At 43.6% G+C, this 23,788-nt stretch overlaps 1 protein-coding gene across 1 annotated transcript in view; it reads left to right on the top strand.

The window, feature by feature from the left end:
• lrrc3ca (leucine rich repeat containing 3Ca) overlaps positions 1-23,377 on the top strand; it is a 41,972-nt gene extending 18,595 nt beyond the window's left edge. The window contains exon 2 of the mRNA XM_067968836.1: positions 17,445-23,377. Coding sequence (XP_067824937.1) covers positions 17,533-18,315 — 783 coding nt within the window. The 5' untranslated portion in view covers positions 17,445-17,532 and the 3' untranslated portion in view covers positions 18,316-23,377. The remainder of the gene's footprint in view (positions 1-17,444) is intronic.
• Positions 23,378-23,788: the final 411 nt, after the last annotated feature.

The raw sequence follows: 23,788 nt of genomic DNA, 5'->3' as shown, positions 1-23,788 counted from the left end.
AACCCATCGGCGATCAAATTCAGCCCAGGAGAACTTGTGGTTGGTTTGAAACTTTCTGTTCCTCACAGTTTGCTCACTCGGTGTTCAATCATGCATTTAAAATGAGAACAACTGCTGTGAAATTCATTGGCGACTAATAGTTTCATCTGCCTTAGTCTAAATTGCTACCCACAGCATTAACAATGTTTTTCAGTAAAGTTTCCAGAAATGCATACGTGGAATGACGTTGCTGCGAATTTATGTTTGCAGCTAACGGCACAATCAGGAGCAATCTCAAGTTATTTAACAACACTGAGATTTTTGAAAAGCTTGTACTTTTTTATAATACCCTAACATGATAAGCCATATTGACTGCACTGCACTTATGGGAGTACAAGAGAAATGATTGACCCTCCAGTGGCCTGCGGTTTGTAGTAATGCCTCTGCCTTCTGCTTTGGATGTTATACACACTTCCAATCACTACTTTAACCACAGGGTCCACAATTTGCCTTCAGTTTACAAGACTACAGTACAGACCCTTAGTGTTTGCAGCTGATCCTAGTCAGATCAAACTGGAGTCTTTTACCTGGTTGTCGGAAGCCAGTCATCACAGGCCCAGAGCATCACTGCAAGACTTCCTTAGTGAAGTGTCCTTGGCACAACCATCTTCAGCTGCTTCATCAATGTCCTTTCCTCAGTCATAATGTCAGCAGTGGGGGTTCTTTGCTGATGATTCCAGAGTGTTCAGCTCCATTCACAACTCGTCCGATAATGAAGTATCCCATGCCAGCTTGCAGCGGGACCTTGGGTTGACAAGTGGCAGGTAACACTCATGTCACATAAGTACCAGGTAATGGCTATCTCAAACAAAAGAGTGCCCAGCCATCTTCCCTTGACCTTCAACACCACCACATCACTAGATGCCCCACAATCAACCTCTTACGGGTTACCGTTGACCAGGTGTAGGTACAGCAGCATTCAAAAAGCTCAATAACCACCTTCTCCTGTGCACTATGGCTGCAATATGTACGATCTACAGGATGCACTGTATCGGTTCACCAAGATTACTTCAACAGCACCTACCTCTCCGGCAAGCACTACCATCAAGAAGGACAAAAGCAGCAATAGGAACAAATCACCTCCAGGTTCCAAGTCACACACCATCCTGACTTGGACATATTGCCATTCCTTCGTTGTTGCTGGTCAATATCCTGGAATTCCCTACTTTTGTAGGAGCAGCATCACCACAAGGACTACAGTGGTTCAAGACTTGTGTTAGTTTTCTTTAATTTGGGTTGATGACACTGGAGCAACCCAGTGTCTTCTCACACAAAAAAAAACTGTGGTTCAAGAAGAAGGCCCACCACCACCCTCTTGGGATAACGAGGAGTGGGCAATAAATGCGGCCTTGCCAACATCACCCACATTTCAAGAACAACATTTTTTTAAAAATTGAATTGTTGCCGTCATTGAGGTGAGGGGCGTTCCATTTTTGGGTACTCCCTCATCTCAAGCACCCATGATCAGCCATTCTATGTTAGGCTTAGCATGATTAGATGCAGAGAAATCTCTATTTTGCCCGAGAAAAATATGCCAGTCTCAACCTTCTTAGAGTATCCCTCTACTGTACCGGTGTGACATTTCGCACATTGGCCACATTTGACTGAGATTCGTGTCAAATGAGAGGCGATTTTGTGCCCAGGGGCTAGATTGAGACTTCCCAAGCTGATTTGACACGGGATTATTACAACTAAAAGATGGAGAAAAATTGAACCAAGGCCCCAGAAGTGGCAGACTAGTGTTCTCACCCACCATGACGCTCAGTCTCCCTGATAGAAACTGGCTTTGCAAAGGTAAATGGGCTATAAATGTGATGCCAACGATTGATGTCTGCTGACATTGATGAGCACACAAAACAAAAAGCCAATTTCCTTCACACAATGGTGCCTCAGCCAACTGTATATTTTTTGTTTGGGGGTCCCCCTTTTATAAGGAGGTGGGGGGGTTAGGGTGTGTTTTATTTTTTATCAAACCCAAAATAATAGACAAAAGTCAAATAATTTTATTACAACGATCCAGGATGCATTCCAGGCCCTGTGGCGCCCACTGGTCGCGGAAAGCCTCAAGCATAGTGGCAGATACCGTGTGAGCCAATCGTATTTAGTGTTTCATTCTAAGGAAGTAGTGAATGTCAGCTAGTGTGGTGACCATTTCAAATACCTTGACTGCACTCAACCAGTATTAATTGTTATTACTTGACTCATGGCTAAAGTACCTAATTGGCTTATCTGCCCTAATGATGGTCTAATTAACCTTAACCAACCAAATTGATTGTGTAATTACTACTCGCGCACACCAATTATATTATTTATAGTTTTCTAGAGACCCTGGGCCATGGATAGCAATTTGGACTGTTCGAAACATTTTCAATATAAAACGGGTTTATTTAGAGTTTGGGGTCATTGGCTGTTGGGCGAGAACAGGATCAGGCTTAGTTGTGATGCTCTGTAGGGTTGGACACCATGCTAACATTTACTGTCCCATGAAGAATGGTCATTTGGGTACTGTGTTATGAGGCTATTGGTACACAGGGAACCATACCTCATCATGAGTCATTGTCTTTGGATGGGGTAAGGGGGGAAAGATGGTGGTGTAAATAAAAAAAACAGTATGAGATCTACATGAGCAAGGAAAAGTTGGATCTTATTTCACTCTCTCCAAGAATGTGTATAACAACAACAACTTGCAATTATATAGCACCTTTAATGTAGTAAAACATCCCAAGGCACTTCACAGGAGCGATTATCAAACAAAATTTGACACCGAGCCACATAAGGAGATATTAGGACAGTCAAAGGTTTTAAGGAGGGTCTTAAAAGGAGGAAAGAGAGCAGAGAGATTTAGGGAAGAAATTCCAGAGCTTAGGGCCTAGGAGCTGAAGGCACGGCCACCAATGGTTGAGCGATTAAAATCGGGGATACACAAGAGGCAAGAATTGAAGGAGCGCAGAGATCTCGGAGGGTTGTGGGACTGGAGAAGGTTACAGAGATAGAGATTTGAAAACAAGGATGAAAATTTTTAAATTGAGGCATTTCCGGACCAGAAGCCAATGTAGGTCAGCGAGCATAGAGATGATGGGTATAACAGGCTGTTCAGTTCTTGCTAATTGCAAGCTGTAAAAATGCTGAAAGAAAAATAAATGGGAGACCGTACCCCTCATGCGCTGGGGAAATCCAAGGTTAGATTTTCCTCTGCCCTGTGTCCGGGGAATCTGTGTTCCTCAGGCACAGCGGTGAGAAAAGAGGGGCCGATATCCACTACATTGGGTCTCCACCCCCCCACTCCTCCTCCCCCCTCCTCCTTCCCCCAGGACCCACCCTAGTGAAATTAATGAGCCCATGCCTGTAGTAGGTGCCGGTCCACGATTGCTGTTTTAATGAGGGGTGGGTATTTCCTCCTCCTCCTGCTTCGATCATTGGGCGCCCCACCTGGAGCACGGGCCTGCCCCCAGTGGACTGTAGAGGTTCCGATTGCAGCATGGAGGAGCATAGCTGCAGGTTTGAGAGGCCTTTTCCCAACGGTTTTTTAGGTGCACGACCCAGACAGGGAGTTGACCCAAGCTGGAGTCTACTCAGGCGAAGCAAATGACCCTGTGGAGGGGAAACATAGGGCAACAACCTTGTGCCTGGTAGGTGCCCATTGAGGAAAATTTCCTCACCAGCATTTTGCCTTTTGTCTTGGATCTTTCTTCCCCCATCTGCTGCTGAGAAAATTCCTATTAGAAGATAAATTTCCCACGGAAGTTAAAGCCTGATCTTAGGTAGAGCTAGGTCATTCAGAAGTGAAATTAGGAAGTACTTCTTCGCACAAAGGCTAATGGAAATCTGGAACTCTCTCCCCCAAAAGACTGTGGATGCTGGGGGTCAGTTGAAACTTTCAAGACTGAGATTGATAGATTTTTATTAGTTAAGGATATCAAGGGATAAGGAGCAAAGACCGGTAAATGGAGTTAAGATACAGATCAGCCATGATCTAATTGAATGGTGGAACAGGCTGAAGGGGCAATTCCTTTTCCTATTATAGCTGAATTAGTCCAAGTCAAACAAGCACCAACTCCAAATTCTTAAACAATATTGAAAAGCCAGACAAATGTGACAGAGGCAATTCACACACTAAAAATCTAATTCAAAACAGAAGCGTAATGATTACCTAAACTTTCATTGCCTCGTTTGCAAGTTCATTCCTAAATTATTTAGACCTGATAAAATAAAAGAGCTACTTACGGCTGTTGTACAGATTGCATTTATGAATAATGAAAAGCCAAATATGCAACGTAGTGAGTGATGCCCTATTTCTGTGCTGCAAGAAGCAAACGGCTGCTCCTGGCTAACACCAGGGGCATTAATGGGACCTGCTTTAAACAACAAACCAATTAATAACAATTTATGGGGCATAATCTGTACAAAAAAGTAAACTATCAATGAATATTTAAAAGGAAATGTAACACTTTTAAAAGCAATTCATAAATGATTGAACAAATGTAAGTCAGTATACCAGAAGGCATCTGAATACACATATCAGGGTAACCATACTGATTAAAAAAGTTTTAGATTCAAAATTGAGAATATATATATATATATATATACCCAATTTTGAATCTTAAACCTTTGTAATAGAATCATACAGCACAGAAGGAGCCCATTCGGCCCATTGTGTCTGTGCCGGCTCTTTGAACGAGCTATCCATTTTGTCTCACTCCCCTGCTCTTTCCCCATCGCCCTGAAAGTCTTTCCTTTTCAAGTATATATTCAATTCCCTTTCGAATCTGCTTCCACCGCCGTTTCAGGCAGTGCATTCCAGATCATAACAACTCGCTGCGTAAATTTTTTTTATCCTCATCTCCCCCTTGGTTCTTTTGCCAATTATCTTAAATTTGTGTCCTCTGGGTATCAACCCTCGTGTCAGTGGAAACAATTTCTCCCTATCTATCAAAACCCTTCTTAATTTTGAACACCATAGATATAGATGGGGAGAGAGAGAGAGAGAGAAAAGTAAAGGCAGCTTGTATAATGAGTTTAGGCCTCAATTCAATTGCAAGACAAATAGAGATGAGGAAGGCCATTCAATGAACCCTTTTTTGAAAATCTACAATCCTTCATCACAGATTCCAACTGTCTCTTAAATATTTGACTCCCAAGGTTTTTGTTTCCACAAACCAGAGTCCATTCCAGTCTTAATCAGTGCCTGAAGAAGAAATTCCTCACAGTGGTCCTAAATTTATCTTTGGTTTGCAGCTGTATCCCTTTGTCCTGTTTTCTTGGCTTACCCTGAACTAGTGGTCTGGAATTACATTTTTCATATCATCACTAGTTGCCATAGGGATCACAGCACAAAACTCCCTCCAAATCAAAATATGTATTTACATTGTTGGTATTCAGTTGTGAATGGTTTAATAATTTGGAGAGATTTTTTTTGTAAATATTCCTTCTCCTTGAAGGCACTGCCAGATGCTGGGGAATGGTTCAATGGTTACCTTATCTAAGTGACCATTCGTTATTGCTAAGTTAGCTGATCCTAGCTGGGGCAGCGGTAGGCCCATTACAACTAGCCTTAGCATTCCAGGGCCAAGAAAGAAGAAAAAATAATCAGCCAGGGTTCTTGCTCCTGATCACCAGTAACCCCTGGTGAAAGGTGAACGAGGAGATGTCGGCTGAGGGCAGATTCCAACTTGGCTGTGATGCCTCGATGGTCAAATTGCCTGCCAATACTTACTGTCTAAGCTTACTTTTGGGCGAGGTGCTTCAAGTCTGCTTGCACCTGTTTATCTTGTACCCCAGCATCAGGCAGCATCTTCAGGAGAGGAGGAGAGAAAGTGGAAGAAAATTGGAGGAATAAAACCCAAATATTAAAGATGTTAAAAGTCAATCTTCAGAATTTTAGATAATAGGTAAACTGGAACAATTAGGTCACCTATTTAAGTGTGATGTTATTCAGTTCAGTGCAACCACCTACTTGGAAAATATCTTGTAATGACAGGGAGCTCAAAAGAAAAAAGGGCAGAGGTCTCATGAGAGGATGTTGCCTGCACCTGGTTATAAAATCTTAATTGATGTCAGCAAGTTATAGGCAGAACAATTAAAGTCTGCTCTTTGAGAACCAAGGGTAGAAGTTTAATAGCAACCTGAAAGATATATTCCATGACAAATTGAGGGATTATACCAGCATCACTGCCATGTTAGACAGCGTACGGTGTTATTAGCATTAATATCATAAAGCACCACCAAAAAAACAAGTGTCTTAGCAAACAAGTGCTGTATGGTAATTGAGAAATTTCCTTCGTTTCTTGCAGTTTGGTTCCTAAAATTTGCCCCTAAAAGTTTCATTATTTCCTCAGCCGTATGCATGCCTCTGAGTCAGAAGGTTGTAGGTTCCAGTCCCACTCCAGAGACTTGAGCACAAAATCTAGGCTGATACTCCAGTGCAGTACAGAGGGTGTGCTGCACTGTTGGAGGTGCCGTCTTTCGGATGAGATGTTAAACTGAGGCTGCCCTCTCAGGTGGGCTGAAAGATCCCATGGCACTATTTAGAAGAGCAGGGGAGTTCTCCCTGGTGTCCTGGCCAATATTTATCCCTCATCTAACATCACTAAAACCAGATTATCTGCTCATTACCTTCTTGCTGTTTGTAGGAACTTGCTGTGCGCAAATTGGCTGCCGAGTTTCCTACAGTACAACAGTGACTATACTTCAAAAGTACTTCATTGGCTGTAAAGCGCTTTGGGATGTCCTGAGGTTGTGAATGACGCTTTATAAATGCAAGTCTGTTTAACAAGAGAGCCATCATCCATTTTCCAGTAGAGATGGTGGTAAACTCATTTGAATTCTATCCTGCTTAACAGGTATTGCTGTTAGAACAGGGAAGGTGAATTGTGAAAAGGAGCAACAGTATTGCATAGAACGTACAGCACGGAAACAGGCCATTCGGCCCAACTGGCCTCTGCCGGTGTTTACTCCACACGGGCCTCCTCCCACCCTACTTCATCTCACCCTATCAGCATATCCTCCTATTCCTTTCTCCCTCATGTGTTTATCTAGCTTCCCCTTAAATGCATCTATACAACGAGTACTGATCATAGTGTCCTGGCTGAGATCAGCGAACTCAATGCAGAATAGTGATCGAACCTGGGATTGCAAGGCTCAGAGCCACACCCAGCTGTGCATTTACCTACAACAAAGACCGCATTGCAAACTGCAGCAGACAGCGTGGGGGGTGAAATTCTTTGTGGGCGATAGCAAATCGGCAGCCCGTTCTACACCCCGCAACTTTCCACAATGGAAAAAGAAATCGGGTGGCGTGTAAAACCTACTGCCAATTCGCTATTGCCTGTCTTGTACTATCGGCCAAGGCCAGTTTCATCCCCCTATATTGAATATTTCTATCCACTCAGAATTTGGTCTCCTTTATAGAAATCCTGATTCATATTGGAGCAAGAGACAAATGAGTTGAATCCATAACAAACAGGCCTGTGTTAGAATCCTCACTAATCACATCCAGCTTAGTTATTGTTTAAGAATTAGTAAATCAAAACAAAAGAATATCAGCAAAATTTTGCCTGCTTAACACTGCACTTTGTGAAGCAGTTTGAGATCTTTAGATATGATGAGGTGCTGTATAAATGTAACTATTATTTATTACATGTTAAAAATGTAAATAGCACAATCAAATAGTAACAATGAACTTCAAGGAGAGTGTAACATGCTGTGTTACAGGCACCTCTACGATCAATGGAACTTAATAAACCCTCTCCGTGTTCCCAGTCCACTCATGTATAGACAGGACTTTTTGGCTGTATTTTTTGATGACTTTCTGGTATATTTCTCTGTGTGCACACCCTGCTGGTTTACGGTCTGGGTGTCCAACCTGTTTTCTTTTATTTCAAAATATACTTTATTCCATAAAATTTAAGGGATACACACGATCTACACACAGTTCAAATGAAGGGCACAAAATGCAGCACAGTAGTTCAAAGCAATGCAGTACACATCGTATACACTATGATCTTATTGGTACAGTTTTAAAACACCGTATATATTTTCTAATACATTCTGTACAATACAAGGTGGGGTGGCCTTTCCCCCATACAGCCTTTGCATAGGTCGCACCTCTCTTCAGTGCATCCCGCAGCACGTACTCCTGGACCTTGGAGTGTGCCAGTCGGCAACACTCATGTTGTACACAGCTCCTTCAGCTGGAAGACCAGCATGTTTCAGGCGGACCAAAGGGCCTCCTTCACCGAACTGATGGTCTTCCAGCCGCAGGTGATATCTGTCTCAGTGTGCGTCCCAGGGAATAGCCCGTAGAGCACGGCGTCCTGTGTTACTGAACTGTTTGGGATGAACCGGGACAGATACCAATGTATCTGTCATCCTGGGGCTTGGTCCAGCCCCACAATCTGGCAATGCAGCCCTCGATCCCTGGCCGCCCAGCCCCATTTCTGCTTATACTTCTCATTTGCTGGCACTTCCTGTAAATTTTCTGGTCTGGAGACCTGGAAAGGGCCAATTTTAGTGATGTAACCTCATTGATGGATAAATCCTAAATCAGAACACCAAGATCTGATAGAATCAACACTTTGAGATTTATGCAAATTAAGGGGAACGTGGGTTTAAAGTTTATATATGACCCCATCCCCAAGGCTCCATGTCATGCACACAGGAGCACGAGCCCACCACAACATATGGGGATGGGATTTGCTTAGGGCTTCTCCTGCTTTGCCCCCGTAATTTTGGCGGACAGCTCATTTACGCGCATAATTGGGGTTTCTACCGAAGTTACAGCAGCGAAAAGGGAGAAGCCCTGAGGAAATTCACCCCCATGGTGCCATTGTCCTTTCCCATCATCTTCGACACATCTCTGGTTGTTTAGTTGCCCCGTGCGCTTGGCTTTTTTTTCCCGTTTTTAAAAGAAAACTATGCGCATATTTTTCTCTCTCCAAATTGTGCTTCCGTTTATCTTTGCTGTACACTGGAAGTGTCAGCCTGAGTTGCAGAGAGGTGGAGACTGAGAGCTGTAAAGGGGCTGTGCATTGGGACAGAGATGATTGCGTGGAGGGCATGGGGAGGGCTGAGAGAGATGCCACGACTAATGTGGCAAAAGAATTCTAAATGTATCACTGACTACACTGACAGGAGTTAATTGGCTGTTCAAATGAGATGCCTGTTTTTCTTGGTGCAAGTAAACTCAATTCGGTGAGTTTTGATTTTGTCCTTTTTCTAGTACATTTTCTAGAGACCGTTTTGAAATCTTTTAATCTCCTGTATTTATTGCACTTTGTTATCCCTTCCCAAATCTCTAAGATCCTGGGCAACAGAAAAGGGCAGTTTCCACATCCATGGAGCAATGACCTCAAATATCTTCACCGTCACAAAGCCGAGATCATTGTCTGACTCATTTCCTCTTTGGGAGTATAAATAGCACGAACTTAGCACGTTTGAGATATAAATAAGTGGATTTAGTTTATCGAAGGGCAGAGTTCCAGTCAGTGTAAACACTGGTGGCCTCCAAAGTTCAGTCTGTGGTGATAATTATTCTGTGCCAGCCTGCCTGCCTCCCACAACATCCCCCGCCTGTTCGCTTAGCAGCCTTAACCCTTGCCACCTTCAGCACCAGCCAGGGATCAAACTTGGAGTTTTTTTTTCTTAGTTTGTTTGGCTCGACGGGACTTGGACAAGACTTAAATACTGGGCGAGATTTGGGGGGGGGGGGCGGGGGAGGGGGGAGGGAGGGCAGAGAATTCTCACATACAAACCCAGTGTTCTCATTGCCAATAAAGAACTCACGACTTAGGATATGAAGTCCCTTGTGAAATTCCGTCAAAATCCAGGAAAGGACTTTAAAATTGAAGGAAGTAATAGTCGACTGCAGGAGTGTCCAAACAACAGCCTGTGAACCACTTGCAGCCTCCAAGTCCCAGGCAATCTGACCCACACAGCCCAGAGACTCAGTCCTATTTGTGTTCATACTTTTTAAATTCGGTGGTTTTGTGGTTCTAGAGGTTTGGAAAGGGTCACTTTTCGCACAGTTGCCTCATTGGTGAAAAAATCTTAAATCACCAAAATCTGGTAAGGTCAGCATTTCAGATTTTTTGCAAATTAATGGGAAGGAGGATTTAAACGTTATGGGCTGCAATTTCCTCCGCTACCCCATCCGAAATTGCAGAATAGGGCTTAATCAGACAGTGAGCCCAACCACGACCTCCCAGTCCCTACCTTAATTTCCCTTGCCCCCTTCCCATCCCCATCGGGACCACCATTTCCCCGCCTGCCACATGCTGATGGGGAGGTAGGGCCCAGGACCCTGATATTTTTCTGCTGTCCGCTCTTGTTACTGTTTCTCCGAGACCATCAGGAAGAGGCCGGGCAATAAACCTTGCGGTAGCTGCTGGGAGGCCTCGACGTGTCAGGATGGAGGAGAGGTCCTAATAACGACCTCTTCCGCCGACAATTCTACTGTTTAGGTCCTAAGCTCTGGAATTCCCTCCACAAACCTCTCCGCCTCTCTCTCCTCCTTTTAAGACAATCCTTAAAACCTACCTCTTTGACCAAGCTTTTGGTCACCTGTCTTAATATCTCCTTATGTGGCTCAGTGTCAAATTTTGTTTGATAATCGCTCTTGTGAAGCACCTTGGGACGTTTTATTACATTTAAAGGTGTTATATAAATGCAAGTTGTTATTGTTATTGTTGAAACATTTACTTTTTGTAGGCCTCAGTCTCAGCCAAGGCCTACAAAAACTTTACTTAATTTCTGTTCAGAAGGTGCTCTTCAATGTGTGGTTGGCACTTATTTTAATTAACTATCTCCATACATACAAAGGTAACACAATTGTCAATGTAATAATCACAGACAGTACTCAGTTTCCAGAATTACAATGGCGCTGCGTTTGCTGGGATCTATTTACATCACCTAATAGAACATTTCAATTTATAAAATTAGGAGTACATGCTTTGAAAAGTTAAACTCTTGGGGCAATGATTTTAAATGGGAAAAACAGGTGGGTTGGGGGCGGGGGGCAGCTAAAATTTTTTAAATCTAAGCACCCCCCCCCCACCCCAGCCCAACTCTCCCACTTCCAGTTTTCAGAGGCGGAATGAGAGGCGGGCGATGAACCCGCTCTCTGGAGGCGGGTCGGTCAGTAAAAACTTTCAAGGAGGCTGCGGGCCTCCATTTTGACAGGTTTTTAACCACTGGGGGGCCGGGATTCCCGGCCTTCTCCTTCATGCCACGTGAGAGGAGGCGCGAAGCCCCGAAACTGCAGGTAAGTGCCTTTACAGCACAGCTTGTGAGCCAAGAGGAGAAGGAGTGCTTCCCCCAGACCCAACAAGCCTATCTACAAGGACCACCCCCCGATCTCCGATCCCCCCTATGATCTCCGACCCCCGTGATGACCCTCAACTCCTCCCCCGATTACTGATTTCCCCCCCCCCCCCCGCAACAATCTCAGACCCCCACGATGGCCCCCGATCCCCCCCCCCCACAACATGGTGACTGACTGACCTGATGACTGCCGCCCCACCTTGGTGACCCCCAATGACTGAGCCCCCACCTCGATGACCCCCAAACCCCCCCACCCCAATCTAACACTTACCTGTTCACGTCCTCTTCATCTTCTCCTGTCCGACTGAGACCAGCCTGTCAATCAGGCTGACCTGTCGGGTGGGAAACAGAAAAAAAAGGCTACCTTACATCAAAATCATAAGGACGACCGGGAAATCAGTACTTCCGGGTTTCCCGTCAGGAATTTCATCCCCCCCACCCCCTTGATAAAATCATGCCCTTGGAGTTTAGATATCCCAAGGTGCTTTTGACTTTAATTCTACAACTTGGATGGTGTTAATATAAAGATGTAGAACTGCTTTAAATAAATGAGGCAATTTCAATCCAATTCTTAGTAAGCAAATCTGCATGTACAAAATTGTCCATAACATTGCACAAATTGCTTCTCAATTGGCAATCTTACTCAGAGTGGCCAAAAGAGGTAGCTGTTTTGAGAAATTAAGTAAGGGTGGTCTCCCAAGATTTGGGAAAAGGTATCTTGTTGCAGCAAAATGGAGGGAACTTTACTCCGTTTCGGGTTTGTGCCAGTTGACCTGGAAGCATTTGATGCTAACGCTGGCGCCTGGAATTTCCTGGGGGGACCTATCACTGTTTCTTCGACAGAAACCCCAGAGAGATGGTGTACACAACCATTTACTTCCGCCAATGTTACAGCATCAGATGGAGAAACTCCACCAAGATCCTTCTCTTGGATGTCCCATTCCTTAACCTCTTGTGCACACAAAGCTCACCAGAAAAGAAGTACGGTTCTGCTCATCATTTGAAAATGTAATAATTTTGCATCGTGTTTACCCCGGACAGTCAAATTAAGTGGCTTCTCCCACTCGTCAGCTGTAACTTCAGTGGAAGAGCTGCAGAAACCCTGGGAAAAACGGCCTAAAAGGCTGCTTTCCTGGAGTTTCCGTGGCTCTTCCGCCAAAGTTACAGCGGACAAGTGGGAGAACCGCTGTGGACATTCACCCCCTTAGTGACTCTCAACGGGTTGACAGGACAGAAGCCTATCTCTGCTATAATGCAATTCTTGTGATGACTTGGGGGAGCAACTGCTCTCTCAGTGTTGATATTAGAGATGCAATGCACCCCCAACTGAGACGATTAGCTTTGTTTCGCTTCACACAGGCTTATTGCTGGAAGTTGCTGGCGGGAGCCTGCTTTTTCGAATTTGGCGGTTAAATTGGCAGTTTCAAATTCCCTGCTCTTTTGAGAGGTTGGCCTGTCTGTCTGTGTGGCTCCCCAGAGCTCGGGAAGTTTGAATAAGCTGATTCTAATGTGCGAGTTTCTCTGCCTGTGAAGCAACCTCGCTTGAGAGCAGCACTGGATTTGACTGCATGTCAGCTATGCACTGATCTTCAGTCCTACTCCCCCTGTCTTTCACTGCCAGTCAACACCAATGGGTTTTTGGGAATTTTTCCATCTATGCATTATATCTGGGGTTTAGTGGCTCACTTATTGGGTCATTTGTCTTACTAGGTTACTGAATAGAAAATGCAACTAATAATACATAAAATAAATGTCATTATTCACAGAAAAAGGAATCATGAAAGCTCATGTTGCAGGAGACTCTCCATGTGCTGTGGACTGAGCATTCCCTGATGGTGTCAGGGCAAACTTTGCCATGAACTGAGTCTGCTAATGACTCCCCAACTGGAGAAGTTATGAGCCCCTTTTACCTACTTTTGGGTTTGAATTCCCTCCCTAAGCCTCTCCATCCGTCTACGTCTCTCTCCTCCTTTAAAGGCCCTCCTTAAAACCTCTCTCTTTGACCAAGCTTTTAGCCACCTGTACTAACATCTCCTTCTTTGGCTTGATATAAATTGTTCTCTGATTACACTTCTGTGATGTGCCTGGGGACATTTTCTTACATTAAAGTCACTTTATAAACAGAGGTTGCTGTTGTTAATAGTTAAAAAAGGTACTTTTTGAGTGTTGACCCTGGATTTTAATTCTATTAAAGGAGAAGTACTTTCCCAATAACTAAATTAAAAATATATAGAATTCTAAAATAATGTGATTTTTTAAAAAAAAATTGAATTTCCTGTTCTAATGTAGTCCCACCAATAGGTTTATTTCCCACCAGGTTGCCCCAATAATGCCATTGACAGGGAAGAACTGCTTATATCTCAGAGAAGTACGGGTACGGTAGCATTGTGGTTATGTTACTGGACTAGTAATCCGGAGTCATGAGTTCAAATCCCGCCACAGCAGCTGGGGAATTTAAATTTAATTAATTAAATAAAATCTGGAATTTAAAAACTGGTAACAGAAATGGTGGCCACGAAACTACCGGATTGTTGTAAAAACCCATCTGGTTCACTAATGTCCTTACCCGGTCTGGCCTATATGTGACTCCAGACCCACAACAATGTGGTTGATTCTTAATTGCCCTCTGAAATGGCCTAGCGAGCCACTCAGTTGTACAGTCTCGCTAAAAATAAGAATAAAACCAGACGACCACTGGGCACTGGACACGATAAAGGCAAACCAAGCCCAGTCGACCCTGCAAAGTCCTCCTCACTAACATCTGGGGACTTGTGCCAAAACTGGGAGAGCTGTCCCACAGACTAGTCAAGCAACAGCCTGACATAGCCATACTCACAGAATCATATCTTTCAGCCAACATCCCAGTCTTCCAACACCATCCCTGGGTATGTCCTGTCCCACCGGCAGGACAGACCGACCAGAGGTGGCGGTACAGTGATATACAGTCAGGAGGGAGTAGCCCTGGGAGTCCTCAACATTGAATCCGGACCCCATGAAATCTCATGGCATCAGGTCAAACATGGGCAAGGAAACCTCCTGCTGATTACCACCTACCGTCCTCCCTCAGCTGATGAATCAGTCCTCCTCGATGTTGAGCACCAAAGCACTGAGGGTAGCAAGGACACAGAGTGGGGGACTTCAATGTCTATCTCCAAGAGTGGCTCGGTAGCACCATTACTGACTGAGCTGGCCGAGTCCTGAAGGACATAGCTGCTAGACTGGGCCTGCAGCAGGTGGTGAGCGAACCAACACGAGGGGAAAAACCTACTTGACCTCGTCCTCACCAATCTACCTGTCGCAGATGCATCTGTCCACGACAGTATTGGTAGGAGTGACCACCGCACAGTCCTTGTGGAGACTATGTCCCATCCTCACACTGAGGACACCATCCAACGTGTTGTGTGGCACTATCACCGTGCTAAATGGGATAGTTTCAGAACAGATCTAGCAGCTCAAAACTGTGCCATCAGCAGCAGCAGAATTGTATTCCAGCACAATCTGTAACCTCATGGCCCGACATATTCCTCACTCTACCATTACCAAAAAGCCAGGGGTTCAACCCTGGTTCAATAAGGAGTGTAGAAGAGCATGCCAGGAGCAGCACCAGGCGTACCAACCTGGTGAAGCTACAACTCAGGACTACATGCATGCTAAACAGCGGAAGCAACATGCTGTAGACAGAGCTAAGCGATTCCACAACCAATGGATCAGATCAAAGCTCTGCAGTCCTGCCACATCCAGTCATGAATGGTGGTGGACAATTAAACAACTAAAGGGAGGAGGAGGAGGCTCTAAACATCCCCATCGTCACTGATGGCGGAGTCCAGCACATGAGTGCAAAAGACAAGGCTGAAGCATTTGCAACCATCTTCAGCCAGAAGTGCCAAGTGGATGATCCATCTCGGCCTCCTCCCGATATCCCCACCATCACAGCAGCCAGTCTTCAGCCAATTCGATTCACTTCACGTGATATCAAGAAACGGCTGAGTGCACTGCATACAGCAAAGGCTATGGGCCCCACCAACGTCCCGGCTGTAGTGCTGAAGACTTGTGCTCCAGAACTAGCTGCGCCTCTAACTAAGCTGTTCCAGTACAGCTACAATACTGGCATCTACCCGACAATGTGGAAAATTGCCCAGGTATGTCCTGTCCACAAAAAGCAGGACAAATCCAATCCAGCCAATTACCGCCCCATCTATCTACTCTCAATCATCAGCAAAGTGATGGAAGGTGTTGTCGACAGTGCTGTCAAGCGGCACTTACTCATCAATAGCCTGCTCACCGATGCTCAGTTTGAGTTCCACCAGGACCACTCGGCTCCTGACCTCATTACAGCCTTGGTTCAAACATGGACAAAAGAGCTGAATTCCAGAGGTGAGGTGAGAGTGACTGCCCTTGATATCAAGGCAGCATTTGACCGAGTGTGGCACCAAGGAGCCCTCGTAAAATTGAAGTCAATGGGAATCAGGGGGAAAACTCTCCAGTGGCTGGAGTCATACCTAGCACAAAGGAAGATGGTAGTGCTTGTTGGAAGCCAATCATCTCAGCCCCAGGACATTGCTGCAGGAGTTCCTCAGGGCAGTGTCATAGGCCCAACCATCTTCAGCTGCTTCATCAATGACCTTCCCTCCATCATAAGGTCAGAAACGGGGATATTCGTTGATGATTGCACAGTGTTCAGTTCCATTCGCAATCCCTCAGCTAATGAAGCAGTCTGTGCCCGCATGCAGCAAGACCTGGACAACATCCAGGCTTGGGCTGATAAGTGGCAAGTAACATTCGCGCCAGACAAGTACCAGGCAATGACCATCTCCAACAAGAGAGAGTCTAACCACATCCCCTTGACATTCAATGGCATTACCATCGCCGAATCCCCCACCATCAACATCCTGGGGGTCACCATTTACCAGAAACTTAACTGAACCAGCCATATAAATACTGTGGCTACAAGAGCAGGTCAGAGGCTGGGTGTTCTGCGGCGAGTAACTCACCTCCTGACTCCCCAAAGCCTTCCCACCATCTACAAGGCACAAGTCAGGAGTGTGATGGAATACTCTCCACTTGCCTGGATGAGTGCAGCTCCAACAACACTCAAGAAGCTTGACACCATCCTGGACAAAGCAGCCCGCTTGATTGGCACCCCATCCATCACCCTAAATATTCGTTCCCTTCACCACTGGCACACTGTGGCTGCAATGTGTGCCATCCACAGGATGTACTGTGGCAACTTGCCAAATCTTCTTCGACAGCACCTCCCAAACCCGCGACCTCTACCACCTAGAAGGACAAGGGCAGCAGGCACATTGGAACAACACGTTGCCCTCCAAGTCACACACCATCCCGACTTGGAAATATATCACTGTTCCTTCATCATCGCTGGGTCAAAATCCTGGAACTCCCTTCCTAACAGCAGTGTGGAGAACCTTCACCACACGGACTGCAGCGGTTCAAGAAGGCGGCTCACCACCACCTTCTCAAGGGCAATTAGGGATGGGCAATAAATGCTGGCCTTGCCAGTGACGCCCACATCCCATGAATGAATGAATGAAAAAAAAGGTCCATTCATTTCATTTGTATAGTTTTGCAAATTTAGACTGGCCTAGAAGCCAATCCAGAATCACCTGACCCGTGATCTGACCCTAGGACCACCTGATGCTAAGGCAACATCCCATCAGTGTTACTGGCATCCACGTTCACAGACCCATTAAAAGTGAACAGAATTGCTCCAGAACACAAGCACTTGACCCCCATCAGCAAGAGAAATAGATCCAAATTGGCAAGTATCTGCCAAGATAGGAAATTCAACCTTCTAAAAAAAAGTTATGAATGTTTTAATCTTTTTTTTAAACATAGACATTGGGGGAAGACATTGGAGAAAATATCCCTACTTTAATGGAACATTGTTAATTTTGAAAAAATTTAGAAGCAAAAAACACATAAATCCTCCCATTTTGATGGGGGAGTCTCAAAGGGCAATAAAAAGGTCCTGTAGAAACGATACCAAATGTCCAATTTAGGAACATGAACTATTGTACCAAAGCAGCGTGTGCTTTTTTTTAAACTAAACTTGCTTGTTTCCCTCCTTTCAGATTGAAGTGAAGGTTCTCAGAAGGTCCCACAAAGAGTGGGCTTTATTTGTGAATTGGAGAATTTCCAGGATTATGCCGATGCCCCAGAATGGAGCTGAGGAATCTGCTCCTGCGGCACTCTGTCGCTATGTGGCTGCTTTTACAAAGCTTTGTTCTGATGACCTTTTGCTTTAACTCAGCGACAACATGCCCGAAAGGCTGTTACTGTGCAGATCAAGACAAGAAATTAATTGTCCGCTGTAGCGAAATGAGCCTGAAAGAGGTCCCCAAGGACATTCCAAATAATACTTGGAAGCTGTACCTTGATTCCAATCACATAACTTCTATTCCACATGATGTCTTCAAAGATCTGCATGACTTGGAGGAACTGGATCTGTCCAATAACGCCATTCAGCTCTTGGAAGCTGGAGCATTCCGAGGTCTCAATGAAAGTTTGAAGATTCTGAACCTCTCGCACAATAAACTTGAGACCGTGAACAAAGAAGTGTTCAGCAAATTGAAAGCAGGTATAAAACTTTCGGACAATCCCTGGTTCTGTGATTGCAGGCTGCAGGAAATGATTAAGACGGTTTCTGTTAAAATTGGGTCGTCCAATGACATCATTTGCGCGACTGCTTATCCAGAGGAGCACGCAAAGAAACCCTTCCTGGAGGTTGCACACCACATGGACTTCTGCAATGTTCACAAAAAGACAACCGATGTGGCCATGCTGATCACCATGTTTGGCTGGTTCACCATGGTAATCTCTTACTTGGTGTACTACGTGAGGCAGAATCAAGAAGATGCAAGACGGCACCTTGAGTACTTGAAGTCGCTTCCCAGCAAGCAGAGCAAGTCAGAGGTCTCCTCCACGATTAGCACAGTAGTGTAACGCAACACTTTGAAAGGTGAATTCTTGGGGGGAGGGGGGCAGCGGAAAAAGGAAAAAAATAAATCCACTGGTTCAAGATCTGTGACACTGTAAAGATTGAACTGGGACAGTCAATTTTTGTAAACTAATGGACCACAACTCTGGCCCCTGCCCTCATCCACAAAACATTCATGCTTAAAAATGGGTTGCCAAAAGTAAATAGTATTAAATCCATTGGGTACACTAAGTAATGTTCTGCTCAGTATTGTACTCAGATTAAGAGGTCATAGTCTAGTGTACCTAATATACAAACAATACTGTTGATGCCTTATGCTCTTGAAAACTAAGGAATGAATAAGGAATGAGCCAGCAACAGGAAGAGAATAAGCCTGTGATTCAATGTGTTCTGAAGGACTATTCTTCCATTTAAATTAGCCCAGGTTTAGTGCTCTCTCTTTCTCTCTCCCTCTCTTATTAAGCATCATAAGTTAAATAAGTTTTACTGGACTGTGTCCAGCTAATAAATGAGTGAAACAGGGAGAACATGTCCTCCTGGTGCAATTGGAGGTACTCTTTTGAGGTTGAGGTTATTGGTGGGTTACTATATGGACGCCAATGTTATATCGATCTAGAAATGGTTCGAAATAACAAATGGGATTATAAAAATATTTCCTTTTACAACACAAAAGAGAAAGGTGATGATTGAATACAGTGGACCACTAGCTAATTCTCACTGGCTACGAACCATTAACATGTGTAGAGTATTTAAGTGACAGAGATGATCAGGTGTGGTTTGTGTGTGAAGCTTGTGCTAGCAACCTGTTCAAAAATGCAGTCTTGTAATGTGGGAAGATGATACAGGAAAGAGAAGTCATGGATCCAGCCATCCATCTTGGACTTGCTCAGGAAAGAGTAGTAGTGGGGCCAGGGCCATAGCTTGGGCTAGTTTGTAATGGAAATGAACTACACCCAATTAACAGAGCAAAACACCAGTTAATGAGCTATGATGACTGAGTACTGATTAGTGGATAAGGAGCTCAATTCTAATCAATAACATTGGAATGTTTTTCCTGCTCTACTGGCTAGAGGGAAAGCTCCAATGTCAGGGTTTAAGCTGGAAAGCAATGAATTTTACAAATCTGCTTTGAAAAGAATTAGCCAGAACCGCATCCTTTGAGACCAAACATCAATCCCTGCCATTAACGGATTGAATTAACACTTCAAAAACGCAAAATGAAAGATTAAACCCAGCCAAAGCAGCTGCATGTAGTTTGGCCTTTCAGCTTGTCTCGCTTAGTGAGACTCAGCTTGCTCGAACAATATCATTTCAATTCTTCAACCTGGTTTCAAACTCAATATTAAAAGGCAGTGGGACAAGGTGCTGGGTTTCTTACAACACAACAATAACTACACTTCATTAACTGTAAATCGCTTCGTGGCGTTCCTAGGTCATGAAAGGCGCTATATAAATGCAAGTTCTTCTTTCTTTCATATTTGGGAACTGGACTGAGATTGTCCAATCAACCCAAGTGCCTGCATTTGGCTCTAAATAGTACTAATATTTCCATCCTTACTGTATCAATCATAAGGACATACAAGAAAATTACAGCCATGCCAACTGATAATTTCTCAATAGAATATTGTATAAATTATTTATACAGTTGCAACATTGGCCCTCATTTCAAAGAGGAGATCTTCCCTCAGCACCTCGCAAAGTAACATTTGGGTGTCACATTGAAGGAGACCAGCATGTTCAGATTATATTTTTCAACCAATGTAATATCAGTTATTACTATTAATAAAGATTTAAAATATTTCATTATTTGAGTTATCATTTTAAATTTAATTTGCTGTTCATTAAAAATTATTTTCATTAAATCAATTAGGTTGCAAGTCGCTTAAAAAATGCTGATGATAGAAAGATTTCACTGACTTCAGTAAGGCTATCCTTCTGAGACAGGAGTCAAGTTACTGAGGTCAAAATTTAGCCGAAGCATAACTGGAGAAAGCCGCTTTAACTCAATGCTGGAATGTAGCCTTAACTCACCATTATTGAGTTCCATCCATGACAGATCTCTGGCCAAGGCAAGACTCTTGTCCACGAATATTTCCAGAAGTGACTCATCTACTGTAAAGTTCAACCGCCAATTGCCATTGATGATCAGATCCCGTCCAGTTCCTGTCCACACAAACCTCCAACCCAGTATTGATAATAAGGCTTCCCCAGCAGTAGGTTCAGCATGGTAGCAAGGAGAGAAATATTTTGTATTTTATTGGATCCACTCAAATGTACCTTCATAATAATCTCAGGCTTGATTAACAAAGTGAGTATTGACACCACTGTGTCGGCCAATGAGTTGAAAGCAGAGCGGGACTTATGGCAGGACTTACTACAGCAAACAAAGTCTATTTAAACAGAGTCTCTACAAACTACAGCCAGCAGAATTCACGACCAAAACTACAGCAAAGTCTCCCGATAAAAGCAGGATTATTTCTCCAGCAAAATGCAGAGTGGAGGATAGTTACATTATGTGCGTAAAAACAATCCCAGTCACCTACAGCAGTGCGGACTCCAGGCGTGATTGACGGGGGAATTACCCAATCATCTCCATTCTGGCCGGGTCTTGTGGTGCCACTGTATGCAGCCATTAATTAATGGTCAGAAATATCAGGTAAATTCTAAACTCAGTCGACCCGAGACAAACACGTGAATAATTTTATTGAACCACTTTTCCTGATTTCAAGTCCCCTTTCCCATATGTAGTCACTTTCCTTGTCTCCTTTATCAACTTGGAGGAAAGGTGATCTTACTAACCCAGGCTAAGGACGACTTCTTGACCACCACCAACTGAACTGAGTAGAGGTTCATGGAGATTTATTCTTAATCTATTCATTCTCTCCTGTGAGGCAAAAGGCCCAGCCTTTGTGAACCCCTTCCCCTAATGACTGTTCAGTACTAATCTAACCCCTTACAGTTTAAGTAGGCCTATTCTATTTCATGTAGCTATGACAGAAATATTCTGCTTCTACGAGAATTGGATTTACAAGAGATAAAAAGAGAAGCTGTGAATAAAAGCAGTGCTGGAAATGAACAGTTGGTCAATCAATAGGAAAACAGGTTAACATTCCATGTGAAGCCCTTTATCAGACCTTAGGGTACGGAAATGTAGTGCTTATGTTACTGGACTAGTAATCCAGAGAACAAAAGTTCAAATCCTGCCATGGCATTTTGAGAATGAATTCAGTGTAATTAAAAACCTGGAAACTGGTATCAGTAAAAGTGACCATGAAGCGGTCATATTGTCATAAAAACCCAACTGGTTCACTAATGCTCTTTAGGGTAGGAAACCTGCCATTCTTACCCGATCTGGCCTATATGTAACTCCAGTCCCACACTAACATGGTGGACTCTTAACTGCCCACTCAGTGCTTCGGTTCAAGAAGTCCTACTACCATCTTTTCATGGCAACTAGGGATGGCATCCTTGTCAGCAATGCCCACGTCACGAGAATTAATAAAATTAAATTCTGATTAGAAGACTTATCTAAAGATTTAACCTTATTTTGTAGTCTGCTGTAATGGAAGGGTACTGCAACTTTTCATGTTGCATTGTTGTGGCCAGGCAGAGGTCAAGGCTTTGAGTTCCACATATCGAACTATTGACAAGATGTTTGTTGTGAATCTGGATGGTGCATCTCTGACTAACAGATTGACACGATGTCGTGCACCTGCCCTGCCCAGGCTATTCTTTTATCTTGCAGCTAGAGGAAGCATGGTAGTTAATTAACTAATAAAGATGCAGTGAAGGATTGAAAAGGGAGATTTGAAATAACATGCACAATTTTTTTTAAAAACTATACACACAAATGTAACCTGATTGCAATGATGAACACCGAGTTAAGGGTTTACCTCGGTTACAGAACACCAAACTCAACTTCAGCTCCAGTCACAAATGGGCATTGATGAAACAAATCCCCTGCTGAACACATACCTTCTCATTTATTAGTACCAACCTTTGCAACTGCCTCAATTATGAGGATTATTCCTGCTAAGCCACAAAATATCTTACCCATTATGATAATTGCAAAATCTGCAGAAAGTGATGGTTTTCCAACAACAAGATTCTGATGTCTCTGGATTTTGGAGTCGAATGATCTAAACACAAGGAAAAAAAAAGGAACTTAGAACTCCACGGTAGACTCTTCACTTTCAAAGCCAAATCTCTCCAAAACTGCATGGAATGGGGCATTCAGTGGTCTCAAAGTTTACTCCTAAAGGCTAATAAGCTACAAGCCTAAAGAACAGATTGTACATTGGGAACCCAACACAGCTGAAAGGAATCTAATTAATCAATCGAGTCGTCCTGCTCTCAACATTTTTAGAACGTATTGCCCCCAGTTCCTCGGTGCCATTTGCCAGCAGAATGCACTAGAACATCATAGAGCAGTAGCAAAGGGGCTTCAGGTGGTATCTGTACGTGCGACATTAAGTCACTCTCTGTTCAGCTAAAAAAAAAAGCACAATGTAACACAGGAATTGCTAGCATCTTTTCAAGTGCCTGAGAAAACCAATCTGTTTCTTAAATTGACTTTTAAGCTCTTACTGTTGCATTCAAATACCATTGCCTTTTTGAAGTGGTATGTTTTAGCTGGTCTGTGTAAGCTGCATGTTACATCTGTGATTTATGTTCTGTCTGATCAACATGTACATGTTATGGACTATCTGAAATCAATTTGAACAAACATGCTAATGTAGAGATAGGGTAGCTAATATAGAAGAGGTTTCAAGTGGGCTCTTTGTTTATACATATTTATATGAAGAGCCAATTGTTAAGAATGTCTGAAAGCAGGTTCATAACAAAAATAGAGGCAGACCTTGTCTGCTTTCAGCCGTCTTTGATATTCCTAAACTGGCCACTTTCTCAGCAGCAACATTGGATTTTGTAAACTTCAATTTCTGACTTGCAGGCCTGGAATTCTGTCCATCACAGGGTCTTTACATTAAAACGATTTAAGTTGCAGTGTTTGTATGTTTTGTGAGATCCTTCACCTACAAGATAATAAAATATTGATTGTCTCCTCCACTTTGAAGTTCTGGCATTATTTCATTCTAAACCTATTCCCACATTCATTGCGTAATCCCATATTCCCATGTAATTGCAGTAATCCATAATTGCTGGTGATGGATTTGCTTTTAATCAGGCTGACTTCAGAGTAATGGGCTAATTGGTTGAGTTTTGACTATATTCAGTTGCCCTACAATTGGATAGAAAATCATTGGAAAATAGATCACTGCATCTTTAAGCACAAATGGAGTTAAGCGTGAATTATCTTTCTCAGAATGTAATTTCAAAGTATTTAATCAATTGAAAACTGGGATAAAGATATTGTAGACCTCATCATAAGATTCTTTGATATGCCGTAATCTCCAATGTGTAGCAGATTTGTTATGATACAGAATATACCCTGCAATAATACAGAATCATCACAAAACA

Source organism: Heptranchias perlo, chromosome 30 (assembly GCF_035084215.1).
Source record: "Heptranchias perlo isolate sHepPer1 chromosome 30, sHepPer1.hap1, whole genome shotgun sequence".
Classification (NCBI taxonomy): Eukaryota; Metazoa; Chordata; class Chondrichthyes; order Hexanchiformes; family Hexanchidae; genus Heptranchias; species Heptranchias perlo.
Note: the sequence above shows the minus strand (reverse complement) of the source record. Positions and strands in the feature narration are given on the sequence as shown.